Source organism: Cricetulus griseus, chromosome 9 (assembly GCF_003668045.3).
Source record: "Cricetulus griseus strain 17A/GY chromosome 9, alternate assembly CriGri-PICRH-1.0, whole genome shotgun sequence".
Lineage (NCBI taxonomy): Eukaryota > Metazoa > Chordata > Mammalia > Rodentia > Cricetidae > Cricetulus > Cricetulus griseus.
In genome coordinates, this window is record NC_048602.1 from 6652621 (window position 1) to 6671700 (window position 19080).

Below are 19080 nucleotides of genomic sequence, written 5' to 3' on the forward strand. Positions count from 1 at the left end.
AAGTCCCTCCCCGGACCCCGCCCATTGCGAACACTGCTACGTAGCTCCTCCTTTAGGGCCTCTTATCGGACCTGACCCTAAGGAAATTTATTTCCAGGCTCCGCCTCGCTCAGTCCCGGCGGCAGCCCTTCCCGAGACCCCCGTCTCCGCTCGGGTGCCCCCGAAGGCCCACCCTCCCTCCGTGACGCACCCTCTCTGTTCCTCCAGCGCCCCAGCCTCCTCCTTACTCAGGCTCCCAGGCCCCTCCTCTTTTCGAACCCTGCCAGGCATCCCGCCCCTCCCCTTCAGAGCCCAGACCGTGGACCACCTTCTTTCTAGAATCCTGAGACCAGGCCCCATCCCTGTCCCCTTCTCCCATCATCGGGGAGCAGCCGGTTCAGTTCCGCGGAAAAGTGGAGGAGTCCCCTCTGGGTCCCGAGAAGATGGGGACTCTAAGGGGTGCTCGTTGTAGCCCGAGCCGGGCTCTAGGACCCAGCGGGCAAGTACGCCTGCTCGGCTCCTACCCCTCCCCCAAGCCGCCCCCTCCCCCCACACGTCTTCCAGGTTCCCCCTCCCTCCCCCCTCGCCCCGGCTCCCGGTGCCCGTCTCCAGCGCCGCCGGAGCCAGCGAGGGAGCGGGAGCGAACAGGAGGAGGAGGAGGAGGAGGAGGAGGAGGAGGCCGCGTCGCCGCCGCTCGGAGCCCGGCCGGAGCCTCCCAGGCAGGTGCCCAGAGCGGCGAGGGGGCGGGGGGCTGACGAGACCGCCTGCCCGGGCGAGGGGGCAGCCAGGACCGCAGCTGCACCCCTCGGCCCACCCTTGCACCCCGCGGACACCGGCTGGGATAACAAGAGGGGTGGGGGCCCCCGATCTACGCGGTAGCCATCCGGGGTACCAGTTTCCATTTGGGGGTCCTGGACTTCTTCCGAGGATGCCCCATTCACAAAATTCCATCGTGGACCCTCGCCATTGAGGAAGTCTGAGGACTACTCTCCCTGGGAAAATAGATGTGTGGGTAACACGGGGCGCCCCGAGATCTCCGTGCCCCGTCTCAACTAGGCCTTTGCGGGGGACCCCTGCCCTCTTTCCCTGCTTCACCTGTTGTTGGGGGAGGCGGGCGGACAAAGGAAGCAGTGTCACGTGACTGCTCATTCACAAAATCCCATCCCATTGAGAAAAGGGGGCTGGGGGCGCTGTGGCCGCCCCTTCCCCTCCTGAAAGGCTGGGGAAACCCGACTGCCTGCAGGTGGGGGAGGGGGCTAGGACTCGTTGCCTGGGTCCCTAAGGTTGGGACTCCAGGGTCCCTGAGCAGGGGGGGCAGTGGGGCTGGATGCTAATCCTGATTGCTGGGCGGAGGGCTACGTCCCCTCAGCTGGGGGCGGGGTAAAATGTTTCTGGAGGCTTGGGGAGGGTGAGGGGATGGATCATTATCTCCCCCTCCCATCTCTCTTCTCTGGCGTCCCTCAACTGAGACCAAAGGGAGCAGCCTTGATTTTTGTGAATGAAATGCTCCTTGGATCTTTTCGGTCGCCGGTTGCTGGCTTCCTCTGCCTCCATCTCCTTCTCGGCCTCTCTTTCTGGCCATTTCTGGTTCTCTCTCTGCTCCCTGCCCATCTCCCGGTTGCTGGGTGACTCAGTGAGCTTTGCATCCGGTCTCATTCATAAATCCGGGAAAGGGTGGGGGGAAAAGAGCCAAAGGTTTCTCACCCAGCTAGTGGCCTGGGCGACCGGGGTGTGGAGGCAGTGTTGGGGGCACTGAAGCTGAGTTGATGGGTCCAGAGAAAATAGATATGCGCAGGAACCCAGCTGTGAGGGGGGACAATGGGTGGGGCTATGGGTTTGTGATGAGGGACAGGGGAGGAGACTGGGGTTGAGGGGAGAGGCATTGGGGGGGCTGGGTAGCAAACCCGGCCTATGGGGGTGGGCATGGGTGGGGAGAGAAATGCTCAAAAGGTGGGTATGGTGGGGAAAAAGGTAGATACGGAAAAGGTAGGTGGGCCAGATGTCACCCAGAAGGAAGAAGCCATGATAGAGGAAAGTGGGCAGGAGGTGGGGGTACTGGTGGCTTGAGGGTAAGGAAAATCCAGAGGTAGGAGATAAAAGAGGAGAGCCGGGCTGGAGGGACGCTAGAATCCCGAGCACGATTTGAGTTCACGGCCTGTGTTGTCCCTGTTCTCCCCACCTCCTCCAGGTACATGGTGCGGGTCCGAGCCGTGGTGATGGCCCGAGATGACTCCAGTGGGGGCTGGCTGCCTGTGGGGGGCGGGGGCCTCAGCCAGGTGAGCGTATGTCGGGTCCGAGGGGCCAGGCCCGAGGGGGGGGCCCGCCAGGGGCACTACGTCATCCACGGGGAGCGGCTTCGGGACCAGAAAGTGAGCCACCCTGGGGTGTGGGAATGGGATGAACCCTGGGGAAGGAGGGAAGGGCCTGGGGAGGGGGGAACAAGGAGAGGTCACGTTGTCCCTCCACCACTGGGGACTCAAAGTGGGCCGCGGGATGGAGTTTGTTCGAATATATCTGGCTTGTGAATTAAGAGCCGGGGTTTGGGAGTGGGGTAGGGTGCTGGGAAACTTGTGTCCACTGCTTCTCTGGCTACTTCGGTAGTGGCCTTCCTGTCCCCGTCCCTGCTCCTCCTCCAACCCTGGTCTGTCCACAACGACCCAGCTCACACCCAGCTCACATCCTGTCTCTTTTCTGCTCAGAACTCTCTTCTGGGCTCCATCTTGTCCAGAGATGCCCTCTACCAACAGGCCCTTGTCTGCCCTAAGTATCTGGAGGCATTTGTGGGGTCTGCTTAGGAGTGTCACATATGGTTGACAGTCCTTTGTCACGTGCTGCTAATCCCCAGCACTGGGGACACTGTGGCAGGAGGAGCCAAGTCTCACTAACTGCCTGGGCTAGGTAGTGAGACCTTTTGCAAAAGGAAGGCTTGAGAAAGGCATGCATTTCAAAGGAGAGTACAGAGGAAGTGTTGGCGTCAGCAAGGACATGGAAGGGACATCAAGGGGTGGCCAGCATGGAGTGGGCTGTGTAGAAGGCTGATATCTCTGGACCAGTTTTCAGGGGATTCTCGAGGCATCAGAAGGGAATTGGCTGTGATACTTTGATTCATTCAGTAAAGTGTGAATAATGCTTTTTCTTCGATTGGAACAGGGCATGTTAGGTTATGAGAAAAGGTGAATTTTTTTTTAACGTTTAATAAGATTTGAGGTTCCTACTGGGACAACAGAGGAAGAAATTAGATAAGTATAGAAGGCAAAGGATTGAAGGGATATTGCCAAATCAGAGACATGTCCCCCAAGATCTAGGGTATGTGGGTTTGTGTTTAGGTGCACCTGGGGCTGAGAATGAAGTAATTGGGATATACAGAGGGGCTGGGGTTGGAAGTCACAGGCATGGCTAGGGTGGTGTGACCTAGCACCTTCCTGCCCCCTCAGACCACCTTGGAGTGTACCCTGAGACCAGGCTTGGTTTACAACAAAGTGAACCCTATCTTCCACCACTGGAGCCTGGGGGACTGCAAGTTTGGGCTGACATTTCAGAGTCCTGCAGAGGCTGACGAATTCCAGAAGAGTCTGCTGGCTGCGCTGGCTGCCCTCAGCCGAGGTGAGTGGTGTAGGCACAGACTCCCAGGCTGAGGGGGGACAGACATAGAAGCTGGGGTCTGGGGACTCACTTCCGCCTCTCTCCCTGCCCTAGGCTCCCTCACGCCCTCCTCCTCCTCCTCCTCCTCCTCCCCTTCCCAGGACACTGCAGAGACTCCCTGCCCTCTGACGGTGAGTCTTGGGGTCTGCCATGGGAGGGTGGGGGGGTGGTTCTAATCTACAAATAGTCCCGAATACTTGCTGTGGAGCTGGCTGGCAAAAGGCCACATGTTGGGGACACAAAATCAGGGCCCGAATGGATAGTAGCAATTCAGCCATGGTTATTCTTGTTTTTCTCTACTTTTATATGTATCCATTAATTTATTTTTAGTTAGGGTCTAATGTAGCCCAGGCTAGCCTCAAAGCTCCATATGCATCTTCGGATGACCTTGGATTTAGTTCCTCCTGAGTGCTGGGATTACTGGGGTGTGTGTCACCATTTGTGGCTTGCTTGCTCACTCCTCTTTCCTTGCTATTTTTGGAGGTAGGGTGGGGTATGGTGGTACAGGTTCTCACTCTGTGGCCTAGGCTGATCTGCAGCTTGGATCCCCTTACACAGTGGGGTTACAATGGTGCTCCCTTACACCTTGCTTAGTTTTCTCTTTTGTTGTGATTCATATGTTTGTTCAAGGGTACTTAAAAAACACCAGGCAGGTAGTGTTTTAGGCACCAGGAATATATCAAGCAAAACAAACTCCCCCTTTTTTTTTCTTGATGCTTTAGTCCACTGTGAAAGACAGAGGAGAAGATAAAAATAATAAAAAGCAATAAGCATTAAAATAAATGCACAGACAAATGAATTGATTTTATTTATTTGTTTGTTTGTTTGTTTACTAGGGGGAGGCAAGGATTCTCTGTGTAGCCCTGTCTGCAGACCAGGCAGACCTGGAACTCAGTGATCCACTTACCTCTGCCTCCCGAGTGCTGGGATTGAAGGCATTTGCCACCACCACCTGGCTATGGATTAATAATTCTATGTTCTAGTTATTGCCCAAGCTGCAGGCTTGTAACCTTGGAGTCATCCTCGACATCATTGGTTTTTTGTTTTGTTTTGTTTTTTTAGACAGCCCAGGTCATATGACCCAGGGACTGATTTCATGTGGCATCTTATGTGTCGCTGTAAGGGCTTTTTCCTTTACCTTGAGTGATGGAGCCATAGAGGGATCTGAGTGAGGGAAGGGTGTGATGTCATTTAGCCATCCATAGAATCTTCTTGGCTCTCCTTGGGGAGTGGGGGTGGAGAGGTGACAATGAGACACTGTGGCAATGGTTCTATTAGGAGATGAAGTTAGCCTGTACCTCATGACCCTTCCATCCATCTCGTCTCCCAAGTGTGGGGTTACAGGTGTGCGCCACCATGCCTGGCTGGTTCTTGTGGTTTTTCTGCTTCCCATAGATCTGTCACAATATTGGTTTTGCTTGCTTTCTTTCTTTCTTTCTTTCTTTCTTTCTTTCTTTCTTTCTTTCTTTTTTTTCTTGTAGACCAGGCTGGTCTTAACTCATAGAGATCCCCCTGCTTCTGCCTCCTTATGGCTTGCTTGCTCACTCACAAGTACTGGCATTAAAGGCGTGCGCCACCACCACCTGGGTTTTGCTTTCTTTCTTTCTTTAAAAAAAAGATATAGGTGTGTGTGTGTGTGTGTGTGTGTGTGTGTGTGTGTGTGTGTGCGCGCGCGCGCGCGCGCGCGCGCGCTTTGCCTACATATATGTCTGTGCAACTATTTGTATGCCTAGTGCCCAAGAAGGCCTGGCAAAGTGTTAGATAGCCCTGGAATTGGGTTAACCGCTGAGCTATCTCTCCAGCCCTCTTTCTAATCCCTTCCTTCTTCCTCCCTCGCTTTTTTTCCTTCTCAATATTGAGGCTCAAACTCAGGGTGTTGTGCATGCTAGGCAAGGACCCTACCACTGAGTGACAGCCCCAGCCCAGGTCCTACTTTCAAAATGATCAAGTCTGCTCTCCACTCAATAATGTCCAATCTCATCTCCCAACTCAACAGTCCCCACAGCTTCTCGTTGTCACTTTCCTGACTCCTAGAACAAGTCCACATTTGGGGGAGAGGGGATGCCCAGGTGCTCTTATCAACGACTGAGTCAAATTATACACTTTCCCTACTCAGAACCTTCCCAGGGCTCCTCCACTCAAGGTAGCCCATGAGATCCATCTCGGCCTGGGCTGGTCTTCCCCTTACCCCGTTCCAGTCAGACCAGACTCCTCCCTCTCGTTGCAACAGGGTTGATCCATTCCTGTCCTGCGGCCCTTCTGTTAGAAAACACTTCTTCAGATTTCCATCTGACTTATCATTGCTTTTGAGGCTCTGTACAAATGTCTTCTTGGTGGCTTCACTGAACAACCTATTTAAAATCCCCAGCATTCTCAGGCTGGGGATTCGGCTTGCCTAGCAAGCACAAAGCCCTGGCTTTGGATTCTCCGGGCTGGCATTCGTAATCCCAGCACGAGAGAGGTAGAGGCAGAAGTATCTAAATCCAAGGTCATCCTTGGGCTATGTTACAAGTTTGAGGCCGGCTTGGAAGACATAAAACTCTTTCCCCAGCTGGACATGCTGACACATGCTTTTAACTCCAGTATTTGTAAGAGAGAGGCAGGTAGATCTCTGTAGGTTTGAGGCCAGCCTGGTCTACAGAGTGAGTTCTAGGACAGCCAGTGTTACATAGAGAGAACCTGTCTCAAAAACAAAACCTTTGCTTGCCAACCCCCCCATGACAAATCGCCAATGTCCTTTATCTGGTTCTAACCCCCACTACCACCTTTAAGACAGTTTTCTTATCTGTTAGTTTCCTGGAGGCCAAGGATCTTTTGCTAGTTCCTTGTTTCACCTCTAGTCCCTAAAACAGTGCCTGGTCCACTTTAAGTGTTCATTGATAGAACGATAACAAATGAGGCACAGAAATGGCCAGGTGCCTTTTGGGAGTTTCTGAGAATACCGGGAGCAACAAAAACTAGTTCCTTGGGTCAAAGAAATTCTCAAGGTCATGGGGGACAGAGGTGACCCTCCAGCAATCACACACAGCTCCTGACTGTGGGGCCCTTCTTCAAAGCCGGAAGCTGCCATAGTGGCCTTTGTGTCTGGCATGCCCTGGGGCTCAGTAGCTGTAGACTGAAGGCTGTGAACAGATAAGAGGGAGCTATGTCCAACTTCCAGAAAAGGGAACAGAGGGTGTGAGAAGGGGGGCTTCAGCTAGTAAGGTAGAGGACCTGGCTTGGGCAGGGAAAAGAGCCCTTTGAGTTGTAGTGAAAAGGAGGCAGGAAGAGGGTTTTGGGGGAGGGAGAGGATGGTCGATGGCCAGGAGGGTGATCTGAGCCGGCGTTAGGAATCCGGTTGAGATAATATCCACATCCAGAGTCAGGTGGCACACACCTGTATTCCTAGCTACTCCTGGGGGGAGGAGAAATGATCTTGAATTTGAGGCCTGGGCTAAGTGAGACTTATTTAAATAACTAAGGGTCGTGGATGTGGAGTGGTGGAACCTACCAATAAGACTAAATGGCAGAATGCTTGCCCAGAAGCCACTAGCAAGGGGCTAGCATGGGGACAGCTGTTGCCTAGAAGCACTGGTGAGGGACTGCAAGCAGGCTCAGTTATAAAGGATGCTGTAACACAGGTGCTGGACCCTTGACAGTGTCCTGAACAAATCCTTATGAATAGGTACTTGTGATGACCCTCCATTTTACAGAGGAGAACACTGAGGCTCAGAGGGTGATCTCACTTGTCACACAGTCAGTGACAGAACAAAGGTTTGAGCCCGGGGCCTCCTGATCGCAGAGCTCTTGCTCTCTATGGAAGGGAGGTCTGTGGAAGGGCATCTTTGGTTGGAGAACTCCCTGCACTAAGGCCTGTCCAATCTCCCTCAGTCCCACGTGGACAGCGACTCCTCCTCCAGTCACAGCCGCCAGGAGACTCCTCCCACAGCTGTTGCAGCTGCCATTGTCACAGTGGAGTCAACATCTGCCTTCCCTCCAGCCACGCCTCCACAACGGAGACGCTCCTCTGCTCAGGTATGGATGGCTTCCCAGGTGACCGGAGCTGAAGCCCAGCTGAATGAGAAGGGACACAGATCTCAGGAAATGGCCAGCCTTGACTGAGCTGTAGGTGGTAGTGAAAAAGAAAGAGGCCTGGGTTTGGGGTTTGGGGGAGTAGCTCAGTGATAGAGCACTTGCCTAGCATGTCATGTAGAAGGTGCTGAGATGCTAGGTTCAAACCCCAGTCCTGGGGCAGAAAGACTGACACACCTGGGCTCCTGAGAGTGGGTAGGATCTTCCAAGTGTCTCTAGCTCTCCGGGAGATTTGAGGGCTGTCTAGTTTGTACCAGGAAGCCCGCACACATTTTCAAATATGTTAGAAGATGATGGAACTCATGGAAGGACTCCATACGACTGTTTCCTTTATCTTGAAGGAGAGCCTGGGGGTTGGGTTTGACTGAACTGGGAAGTCTTATTTTTTTTTTTTAGGTATCAGTACTCTGTCTGCATATATGCCTACATGCCAGAAGAGGGTATCAGATCTCATGACAGATGGTTGTGAGCCACCATGTGGTTGCTGGGACTTGAACTCAGGATCTCTGGATGAGCAGCCAGTGCTCTTAACCTCTGAGCCATCTCTTGAACTGGGAAGTCTTAAGCCATAACGGGTCCTTAAGGTGTATGCTTGTGCCCACATTCATCTGTCTCTGCGGGCTGAGGGACTTGGATAGGAATAGGCTGGAAGTCTAAACTCAGAACCCAAGAGAGTTTTTGGAGGGACACAGTCCCTCCTGGCTGATGCCTGTGGCTGCATCCTGGATTTGGGGTCTTCTGAACCTGGGTAGCCTATGGGGACTTGGTGAGTTGCAGATGTCCTTAACCTGATCAACTTGTCCCTTGGCTTTGTAGAGCTATCCTCCGCTTCTACAGTTCACTGGGATTCCAGAACCCTCAGAATCTCTAGCCGGGGCCGGGAGCCAGGGCTGGGGCGGCCGTGGCTATGAGGACTACCGGCGATCAGGACTACCGGCACCTCTTCCCCTGTCGACCTGCGTGGTGGGCTTTGCCAAGACTGGTGCATTGAGGGGTGCAGCACTGGGTCCCCCAGTGTCACTCCCTGCTCCTCTCACTGAGGCTGCACCCCCAGCACCCCCTGCTCGTCCACCCCCAGGTCCAGGCCCCACCCCTGCTCCAGCCAAGGCCTCCCCGGAGGCCGAGGAGGCCGCACGGTGTGTGCACTGCCGAGCACTCTTCCGCCGTCGTGCGGATGGGCGCGGTGGTCGCTGCGCAGAGGCCCCGGACCCAGGTCGCCTGCTAGTGCGTAGGCTCAGCTGCCTGTGGTGCGCGGAGAGCTTGCTGTACCACTGCCTGTCGGACGCCGAGGGCGACTTCTCGGACCCGTGCGCTTGTGAGCCAGGGCACCCACGCCCTGCTGCGCGCTGGGCTGCCCTAGCTGCGCTGTCCCTGGCAGTGCCCTGCCTCTGTTGCTACGCGCCCCTGCGCGCCTGTCACTGGGTTGCGACACGATGTGGCTGTGCGGGCTGCGGGGGTCGCCATGAGGAGGCTGCACGGTGAGGATCGTTGGGCTGGTTTGAAAATCGGTCTGAAGACCCAAAAATGGGAGGGCCCAGAACCCTGAACTCCGTACGAAACCTAAAACCCAAACTTAGGTACGTCTGGAACTTGGAGTTTGAATGGATTTGAGAGATCCCAGATCTGGTACCTGAACCCCAAACCTAGGATTAAGATCCCAGACCCAGCGTCATCAGGATGTCTGTCAAGTGGACCCAGGAGTCCTGAATTCTGGATTCTCCCTCCCTCTTCCCCACTGAGGAGACTCGTGACGTCTCCAAACATTGCATCTCAGAGGGCCCAGGAACTCTCACCTCTGAGACCCAGGGATCTTGGACCCTGACTATCTAAATACCCAACCCAGACTCCAGCTCATACTTGACATTGTAAACACTCGTATCACAGCTCCCAAATTAAGTCAGGAGTTGCTAAAACCTGATCCTTTATCAAATGACTTAGACCTTGAGGCCAGAGGACCCAGAATCACCAGAAAACGGTCCCTGAATTTTCACCTGAGACCTGGTATAATATATCTACATCTGGATGTTCTTATAGCCCCAGAACCCGGAAACACCAGGATGGTTTGGAATCACCAGACACTGACCTGAAGTCCACTCACTCCTGAGAGTCCACAGATCTTACCATCAGTTCATATGTAAGCGACTCACAGTAGCCCTCATACCCCAGATTTAAACTGCACTAAGTCTTCAGATATCCTCAAATAAGAGGTGTTTTCTGACCAAAATAGCTTGGGAGGCCCTTTTCAGAGCTCAGCAAGGTCCAGATGTCAGACACCAAGATGTCCTAGGAGCCGGGAACTGAACACCTGCCCCTCAAGCCAGCAGTTCTTGAGAACTTGGGTCTCATGGATGGTCTCTGGAGATGTCTGGTACCCTCAGATGTATGGCTGAAGGCCACCAGCACTTTGAGGCCAATGCACTGGTTTCAAGTGCTTAGATAGCCTTCCAGTTTCCCCGGGGCCTGACTTTCAAGAACCCAAATGTTCTGGAAATATTAGCTTCCTTCTGTCAATGTTCCCTAATCCCTGTCCAGCTGGGTGGGAGCCTGGATCTCAGAAGATGCAGTGGTCATGGTAACCCCGGGCCTCTCATCCCTTGACTCTCAGCTCTAGAGCAACCCCAAGGTGCTGTCAAAAGCACTGGGTCTAAGACTCTGAGATGCCAATCGGCCCCTGGGTGCAGGATTCAAGCCCCCACAATCTTGAGATTGTTTTTGGCCTGAGACCTTGGTCCCTCTATACCAGAGACATTCCGAAGCAAGATGCCCCAGGGCCTTGACACCTTTAGATGCCAGCTTTTCTAGACTTCAAAGTACTTTTAGACTGATGGAGCCCTCGGATACCTCGCCACCTTGACCCCCATGAGTCCTGCCATCCAGAGGCCCACAAAACCACAAAGCCCCAACAACACCCAGATTTCCTCTTTATCCTGGGGGGACACTTGCACCAGTGTGAATTGCTGGAATCCTGGACCACCTAGAAGTTCCCTTCTTTCACCTCTGGGGTCTGGCTTTGCCACAGAGGATCCTACAAGCTGTCTGCTAAGCAGAGGCAGGTAGCTGCAGGGGTCAAGCGGGAACATGGGAGGAAGCCTTCTCTTCTCTACTTTGCACAACAGTAACTTTGGGGCTGGCTACTGCTCCACTGAAGGCCCCGCCATCCCTAGCCTTGCAGATCTCCCACGCTGTAACCCCCAGTTCATTCAGATCCATCTCTTGGTAACCCCTTCTGTCTCCGTTGGGAATGGCTCTGGAAAGCTCAGCACTGTTTCATGATGGCATTTCCCCACGCGTTTCTCCTGGAGAAGAGGGGTGCCCCAGCCTCTTTTTCCCCAAGAGTGCGGTGTCCACTGTACCTAGGATCTGGTGTCCTGGATAGGGCAACCAAGGTCTCCGAGCCAAGACAGTCTTGATGGATTATGGGGCTTAGGACCTACATCTGGCCCTAAGTACCTGGGAATGTGCACCTAACCAACCATTCCTCATTACCCAGGCTTGGACGGCCTTGTGGGGACTCAAGGGATTACGATTTGTGTCACTTCCTTTAAATTATTAACTATTTATTGTATCCGGAACCTGTGATTCAGCTCTCCCAGCCAGACCCTGGGATGGGAGAGAGAAAACGGGGAGAGGGAGGTGCCCCTCCCATCCCCACTCTGTCTAGCTCTCATCACTGTCAGACCCACCAGAGCTGAGGGCGGAGGGACTGGGGGCTGGGGCAGCCTGGGTCCCCATCCCCCTCTCTGTGCCTCGGTCTCCCCCCTTCCATGGTGAGCGGGGGGAAGCTCCATTCTTAACCTACCTCGTTTTGGGAAGGGGTGGGATGGGGGACCAGAGTGCTGTATGGTGCTGTGAGATCTTTGGGTTAAGCAGTGGGGACTGGGGAAGGTTCCCTAGTCTCCATCTCCCGGTACCCCCCTCCCAGGTCCCCAGCCCTGTTCCCTGCTGACACCCACCTCTGATCCATGATTCCCTTTCATTGCCCCCGTACCTGGGGTGCGTGGAGGGCTGAACCCTGGGAGCCAGGGAGACCTCAGACCCTGGAGCCCCCCAGTTTTCCAGCTGCTTGCCCCTCAGATTGGATGCTTGCCCACCCCCCAGATTTTGGGGGACGCACGCCAACATATATCTTCCTGGTCATGATTCCAAGCCAGTCTGTGACCTCAATATTGTTAGGGTCAGTGCAGGCTGAAGTGGAGGGAGGATGGGGCCAAAGACTCAGCCTTGTCATTGGGGGAGGGGCACTTGAGATCTGCTCCAAGAAATGTCTGTGACAGTGTCTTGGCCTGGTCTTTATTTGCATTGGTGCGCCCTGTCCGCTTTGTTTCCCATAAGTGCTGGACTCCCGTTCTTTCCTTTGACAGCCTTTGGTCCCTAACTGGTCATCTAGCTGGGTTTTATTTGTTCAGTCAAGTACATTTACTGAACACCTAGCATGCGTCGAGCCCCTTAGTTACTGGTGGCGCTGCAGTGGACAAAGGCCTTTGGATAAAACCCTGCCAAAGTTGGGGTGGGGGGTTCTGTTGGGTGTGTGCAGGCTGCAGCCAGTACCCATCACTAAGGCAGGGGTGTATCTGGTAAGTTGGGAGTGGGGTTAAGCGAGGGGAATCCTGGGAGGGGGGCCTGGAAAGGTGACAGGGTGTACCCAGACATTGTATGGCTTTGTTGCCCTGAGTGAGAGAGGCGGGGCCACAGGAAGCCTCCGGGGGATGGTCTGGATCTTCAAAGGCTAGTTGTAGCTAGCTGTGAGGGGAAGACTGTCTGGGAAGGGGACAGGCTGGCGGGAAGCTGCTCCCTGGGGAGGCAGTGGTGATGCAGGTAGTGTGTGAGGGGGGGGGAGGGAATAATAGATGCTTTCAAAGAGTCCGTAGATTTATTTTTTTTATGAGTGTTTGCTTGTATATGCGTGTGTATGAGTGCCCACCTGGTTACCTGGCATCAGATCCCCTAGAACTGGAGGTGCAGCTGTGAGCCACTTTGTGGTTGCTGGGGACCCAGGTCCTCCATGAGAGCATCAAGAGCTCCTGCTGAGCCATCTCTCCAGCCTGAGTGCACAGATTTATATCTGGAGTTTAAAAGCAAGCTGGGAATGTAGCTCAGTGGCTGGACGCATGCTTAGCATGAGCAACGGCCTGGGTTAAGGCCCCTGTATGGAAAGGAAAAGGGAGTCAAAGCTAGCAGCCCGAGTTTGTTTGGGGAAAGATTTATTTTTATTTGTGGGTACATGCATATGGGCTGGAGAGATAAACGGTTGTGAGCTCCCCACACAGGAACTTGTGGTCAACTTCCTATGGGAACATAGCTTTAAGACACCAGACCTAAAGCCGGGCGTTGGTGGGGCACGCCTTTAATCCCAGCACTCGGGAGGCAGAGGCAGGCGGATCTCTGTGAGTTCCAGGCCAGCCTGGTTTCCAGAGCGAGTGCCAGGATAGGCTCCAAAGCTACACAGAGAAACCCTGTCTCGGAAAACCAAAAAAAAAAAAAAAAAAAAAAAAACCAAACAAAAACAAAAAACACCAGACCTGGCTTTAAGCACATTTATTCTTTGTGTGTGTGTGTGTGTGTGTGTGTGTGTGTGTGTGCATGTGCAGGGGTGCCCAAAGAGGCCAGAAGTGCATGGTGGGTTCTCTGGTGCTAATGAGGTCAGTATTAGGAGGTCAGTACTAGGAGCTAACCTTTGAAAGAGTACCAAGCGCTCTAACAGTTGGGCCTTGTCTCCAGGCCCCCTGCTTGTTATTTACTTATTTGTTTAAGAGAGGGATTTCTCTACGTAGCCCTGGCTGTCCTGGAACTCACTCTGTAGACCAGGCTGGCCTTGAATTCAGAGATCTGCCTGCCTCTATCTCTTGAGTGCTGGGACTAAAGGCATGAACCACACTGCTTTACTTGTTATTTAACTGAGGATGTATTGAGGGCTCTGTGATTTTAAAGCATATTTTACATAAGTTGTTTAATACAATTAATCCTCACAGATGTCTTCAAGAGTGAGTGTTTGATAGGCTGGGTGTGGCACAAACTTGTAGTCCCAGACCCGGGGAGGCAGAGATAGGAGAATCTTCAGTTAAAGGTAAGCCTGGAATACACAGTGAGGCCCCATTTAAAAAAAAAAAAAAAAAAAGAGGCTGGCGTGATGGCTAAGTGGTTGAGAGCTCTTGCTCTTACAGAAGACTTAGGTTTGGTTCCCAGCACCCACATAACTGCTCACAACCATCCGAAACTCCAGTTCCAGAGGAGCCTATGCCTCCTGACTCCCATGGGCACAAGGCACACATGAGGCTGACGTACACACACGCGAGCAAAAACAATCCTGCACATAAAATAAAAAGTATCATCAACTGGGACCCCAATTACACAGACGGAAAACCAATTTGGCAGGAACACGTGCTGGTTAACGGCGAAGTCAAACCCAGGGCCTGCCTGCCTGCCTGCCCGCCTGCCCGCCCCCTAGGATGCAGTTTTTCAAAGGTGCCTGTGATATGGAAGGAGAGCCTACCTGCAGTGGGAGAGTGGGTGTGGGCGTGTGCTGAGATCCTAATAAGCCTAAGATGGACTTTCCGGACTCGGGTGCATGGAGGAAGAGCAAAGGGCAGCCGGGGGTGCGCGGCACACGCCTGTCAACCTTATAGGGAAGGAGGGAAGCAGGACCAAGACGCCAGCGTGGAATGCAAACATATCGAGACCCTGCCTCAAAAACATATATATATATATAATATATATCATATAATATATATAATATATGATATAATATATATTATTATATATGATATAAAATATATTATTATATATTATATGTATATATTATTTAATTTAAAGCAGAGAAGGGGAGAAGAGAGGGAAACAGGTTGCTTTTTTGCTTTTATGTTCCCGAGAGTAGGAGCACTCAAGCCAACCCCACCCACCCCGACCCGGCGACCTCGGGGAATCCTACAGCAATACCAAACTGTAAAAAAATTTACAACCCTGGACGAGTTGCCCGAGGCGCGCGCGTGGCGGGCTGCCAGCCCAATCGGAGCGCCGAAGCTCCTTCGCACGAGAATGTGATTGGATAGCGGCGGGGTGGGGGCGGGAGGAGGCGCCTCGGGGGGCGGAGCCTGTCCGGGGCGGAAAGGGGAGCGCGCCCGGGGTGCCCCCGCGAAGCTGCCATGGACGGGGCCACGGTGGCCGGCGACCTGCTGACTTTGGGGTGAGGGGTCCGGGCGGTGTGGCCGGGGGCCCGGGTGGGGCGCAGTCGCTCGGGGCGCGGGCGCGGAGGGAGGCACTCGCACTGACGCGCGCCCCGCCGCAGGTACGGAGCCCTCCCGGAGGCGGCGTCGCGGGGCCCCGCGTGTGCGGACTTCAGGGCGCTGTGCGCGCGGCTGGCGGCCGAGCTGACGGCTCTGGGAGCTGTGGAGAGGCGAGAGGAGGGCGCCCTGGGGCTGGGCGCTGGCCACGGTGCGTGAGGATCCGGGCGGACGGCGGGGGGGGGGGCGGGAGCCGCGGGACCCGCCGCTCCCCTGATGGCCGCCTCCTTCTCCTCCCCGCAGGCCCGGACGCAGAGGAGGAATTCCTGCGGCAGTTGGCTGGCCTGCTGCGGGCGTTGCACTGCCCCGATCGCGCGCTCGGCGGCGGAAACTGCGCCACCGCGTTGCGGGAGCCCGGCGGCGGCCTGCGCCTGCTGCGTGAGCCTGGGAGGCCCCAGGAGGCCGGGCGGGGGCGGGGCCTCTGGGGGCGGGGCCTCCCGAGTGGGCGGGCTCTCGAGGTGCGGCTTAAGGCCCGCAGGTAGGTGCCGGCGGGTTGGGGGCTGGGCTAGCATTCTGATGACGGCCTCTGAAAGCTTTCATGGGTTGAGTTAGATGGAGGAGGAGGAGGAGCTGCAGCCTTGAAGTGGGTGAGGCTTATTGGGGGGGGGGCAAGGTTCTAGCTGGGCACGGATCTGTTCCTTTTTTTTCAATATGTTTTATTTTCTGTTCCTATTTGTAGGGTTTCTTTGCTCAGAGCTCCAGGCTGCCCGTCTCTTGCATCTGCGGCTCCCGCTAGATGCTAGCCCCGCACAGTCCATTGGAGAGGGGACAAAAGAGGGAAATGGCATGGTTCAGGAGCTGATGCTAACTCTTCAAGCTCTGGGCCTTCCTAGACCCGTGCGTGGAACCCTGGCCAGCCAGCTAGTTCGGGAGTTTCACGGCAAGGTAGAGAGATTCAGAGGACGCTCTTGAGCTGTCTTACTTGGGGAGAGGATCCTGTCTTCAAAACCATCTCTAGAAAGAATGGCCCGATGACAGGAATGGTTTTAGAGATCTGGTGGCCATTTGTTCTAATTTGCTTTTTGCTGTGATAAAACACTGACCAAATGACGTGTGGGGAGGAAAGGGTTGGTTTCAGTTTACAAGCCCACGGTTGAGGGAACTCAGCTGAAGTGAAGACCATGGAGGAACACTATTTACTAGCTCATTTCTAGATCGTTCCGCTATTTTATCTTATTTTGGTTTTGTATACAGTCCATCTGCTCACCGCAGGCCAGGCTCTCTTACAGTAAATAGCAGTTAAGAAAATGCCCCAACAGGCAGGCCCACAGGCCAGTCTGATGGAGGCAATTCCTCAGATAGAGATTCCCTTTTCTCAGGGTGTCAGGTTGACAAAAACCATTAACACTGTTGTTGTTTCTGAGACCTGAGTTCATATGGCCGAGGGGAACCAGGGTACTTAAGAAGGCCGCGACAGAGAGAGTTCCAGGACAGCCAAGGCTACACAGCGAAACCCTGCCTCGAAAAACAAAAGGTCCATCCTGTTTGTGCTTCATTGGCTTCTGATGGTTTCTTCCACTAGGTCTCTGAGCTGCTGCCTTCGCTGCCCCCAGAGTCCATGCAGCCCCTCCTCAGCTCCCCACTGGATGCGTCACAGTGGGTAAGAGCATGTATAGGTGGCTGTGAACAGTATCCTCACCCAGAGATGGAACCCTTGGTGTGACCCAGACCTCTTCTTCCAGGAAGCCCTGGAGTCTCTGTCCCAAAGCCTAACAGAACAGTACTGCTGCCGCCGCTGCCTCCTCCTGAAGCGTCTGGACCTTACGACATCTGCTTTCCACTGGGGTGACCGGGCAGAGGTGTGGGGACCTTATTAGCAAGGATAAGCGGGCCGTTGGGAGGGACAGCTGCAGGGCAGATGATCAAGTTATTACCCTTCTGGGGATGCCAAGGCCCAGACCGCTTCAGAATCATTTAAGTTTTTATTTTTTGATTTGATGTGTTTTCCTTATATGTGTACGAGCATCATGTGTGTGCCAAATTCACAGAGGCCAGAAGGGTATCTCTGATCCCTTGGAACCAGAGATAGAGATGGTTGTGAGCCCCCATGTGGGGACTGGGAACTGAAGCCAGGTCTTCTAGAAGAGCAGTAAGTTCTCTTACAAGCCACACTTTAGAACCTTTTTTAAAAGGATTTACTCATTTTTATTTTATGTGTATGTGTTTTTTATACATACGTGTGTGTATGTATGTATGTGCAACGTGTTCTTGCAGAGGTGAAGAGAGGGCATCAGACCCTATGGATGCTGGGTACTTAACTCTGCTTCCCTGCAAGAGCAGTGAGTTCTCTAACTATCGAGCCATCTCTCTTGTCCACACTTCAGAATCTTACAGGGTTCAAGACTGCTAGACTCTCAGGCCCTCCAGGACATTCTAGAATGCCCAGCTCTCAGCTGGGAGTGTTCTCAGAACTATTCCCCTGCGAAATAAAATGGACAGTAAGGCCATCTTAATTGGTTTTATGTTGCCAATGCAAAGTACCAGAAACTGGGTACTTTATAAGGAAAATCAGGTTCCTTTTGGCTTACACTTGCAAGCTGGGCAGGTAGTGGGAGTTGCATGCGTCTCCTCCAAGTCTTCGGCCCTTTGATCTTGATAGTGTCACCTAGGTTCTATCTCTTACATGGTCTACCATTTTAAAGATTTTGGTTTTGCCTCCCCCACCCCCCACCCCCGACCCAAGACAGGGTTTCTCTGTGTAACAGACCAAGCTGTCCTCGAACTCAGAGATCTGCCTGCCTCTGTCTCCCGGGTGCTGGGATTAAAGGTGTGCACCATCACCACCTGGCTGTTTTTGCCTCTTTTTTTTTTTTTTTTTAAGATTTTATTTATTTATTATATATACAACATTCTGGTTCCATGTATGTCTGCACACCAGAAGAGGGCACCAGGTCTCATAACGATGGTTGTGAGCCACCATGTGGTTGCTGGGAATTGAACTCAGTCCTCTGGAAGAGCAGTTGGTGCCCTTAACCTCTGAGCCATCTCTCCAGCCCTATTTTTGCCTCTTAACTTGCCATGTGGCTGAGGGTAGCCTTGAACTCCTGATCCTTTAGCCTCTACTCCCCTTGTGCTGAGATGACTTGTTCTTATGCCACCATACTCAGCTGTCTGTTACAGCACGTGTACCTTGAAGAAAACCCCCTCTGGAGCATACAGAGACCCTGAGTGGAGATGAGCTCTTGGGCACCTTCTCCATGGATGCCCTTCCCCTTACTCCAGGGCCAAGGAGAGGCCATGAAGGCAGTGCTGTTCCCAATCCGAGGACTTCTGACTCCAGAATCTGATGTCTCTGTCGCACATGTTCTGGCTGCTCGAGCTGACCTTTCCCGTCTGGTCCCAGCTACCAGTGTGGCTGCCCGCCAAGGGACCAGCTGTGCCATCAACAAGGTGGGCATACATCGGGCAGGGGACAGTCTGGGCATCCTTGGCCTTCAGATTGGCCTTCTGGAGTTTCTCCTGGTCTAGTGTTCTCCATGGTTCCTTGCCTCTGGACCCAACTGGTCTCAGACTAACCATTCTCTATAGCAGTTAGAGGGAAATTTTCTTTCTTCTTTTTTTTTTTTTTTTGGTGGGGGCGGGTTGGAAGGATAAAGTCTCATGTAGCCCAGGCTAGACCTGAAACTAACCCACTATGTAGCCAAGAGGTTGGCTTCAAACTCCCAATCTTCCTCTACTTCCCAAATGCTAGGGTGGCAGTTTGCATGAGCGCACCCAGCTTTTTTACCTACTGAGACTCCAGTCTAATCAATTCTCAGGTGCTTATGGGTGATGTGCCAGACCGCGGGGGGCGCCCAGATGAGCTGGAGGCGCCCATGCCTGCCTGGCAGAGCCGAAGGGAAGACGGAGGAAGGGGGAAGGCTGGCCCACAGCGCTGGGGTCGCAGAAAGAAGAAGAAGAAGTAAAGGGTCTTGGACGGTCAGTCAGAGGTTCTGCCAGGTGCTGATGCCACTGGTCGTCTTTGAGAGTCACTGTGAAGAGTTTTCCTTGGCACCTAAGCCCGGCATTCCCTGTCGTAGAGGCCCTAAATGCCCACCACTCAATACTATGAACCATGTTGTCTGAAAAATAAATTTAATTCTTTTGATCGTTATAGGATCTGTTTCTGCAG

At 53.6% G+C, this 19080-nt stretch overlaps 2 protein-coding genes across 9 annotated transcripts; both read left to right on the top strand.

Annotated features, from left to right (window-relative positions):
- The first annotated feature begins 75 nt into the window (after positions 1 to 75).
- Spred3 (sprouty related EVH1 domain containing 3) lies at positions 76 to 11969 on the top strand. Of its 7 annotated transcripts, none has more exons than XM_027430543.2 (6): positions 526 to 698; positions 2168 to 2348; positions 3414 to 3582; positions 3676 to 3752; positions 7492 to 7635; positions 8509 to 11969. In XM_027430543.2, the coding sequence occupies exons 2-6, from the start codon at positions 2172 to 2174 to the stop codon at positions 9172 to 9174; spliced, it is 1233 nt and encodes a 410-aa protein (XP_027286344.1). In that variant the 5' UTR covers positions 526 to 698; positions 2168 to 2171; the 3' UTR covers positions 9175 to 11969. The 7 variants fall into 7 exon arrangements, with proteins under 7 accessions (XP_027286343.1, XP_027286344.1, XP_027286347.1 ...); XM_027430546.2 differs by having other exon boundaries at positions 570 to 698; positions 2168 to 2255; XM_027430544.2 differs by having other exon boundaries at positions 573 to 702.
- A 2766-nt stretch (positions 11970 to 14735) lies between these two features.
- On the top strand, positions 14736 to 19062 carry Fam98c (family with sequence similarity 98 member C). Of its 2 annotated transcripts, XM_027430540.2 has the most exons (8): positions 14736 to 14872; positions 14975 to 15120; positions 15213 to 15347; positions 15649 to 15854; positions 16492 to 16569; positions 16652 to 16768; positions 18192 to 18359; positions 18728 to 19062. In XM_027430540.2, the coding sequence occupies exons 1-8, from the start codon at positions 14832 to 14834 to the stop codon at positions 18872 to 18874; spliced, it is 1038 nt and encodes a 345-aa protein (XP_027286341.1). In that variant the 5' UTR covers positions 14736 to 14831; the 3' UTR covers positions 18875 to 19062. The 2 variants fall into 2 exon arrangements, with proteins under 2 accessions (XP_027286341.1, XP_027286342.1); XM_027430541.2 differs by lacking the exon at positions 15213 to 15347 and having other exon boundaries at positions 14737 to 14872.
- The last annotated feature ends 18 nt before the right edge of the window (positions 19063 to 19080 follow it).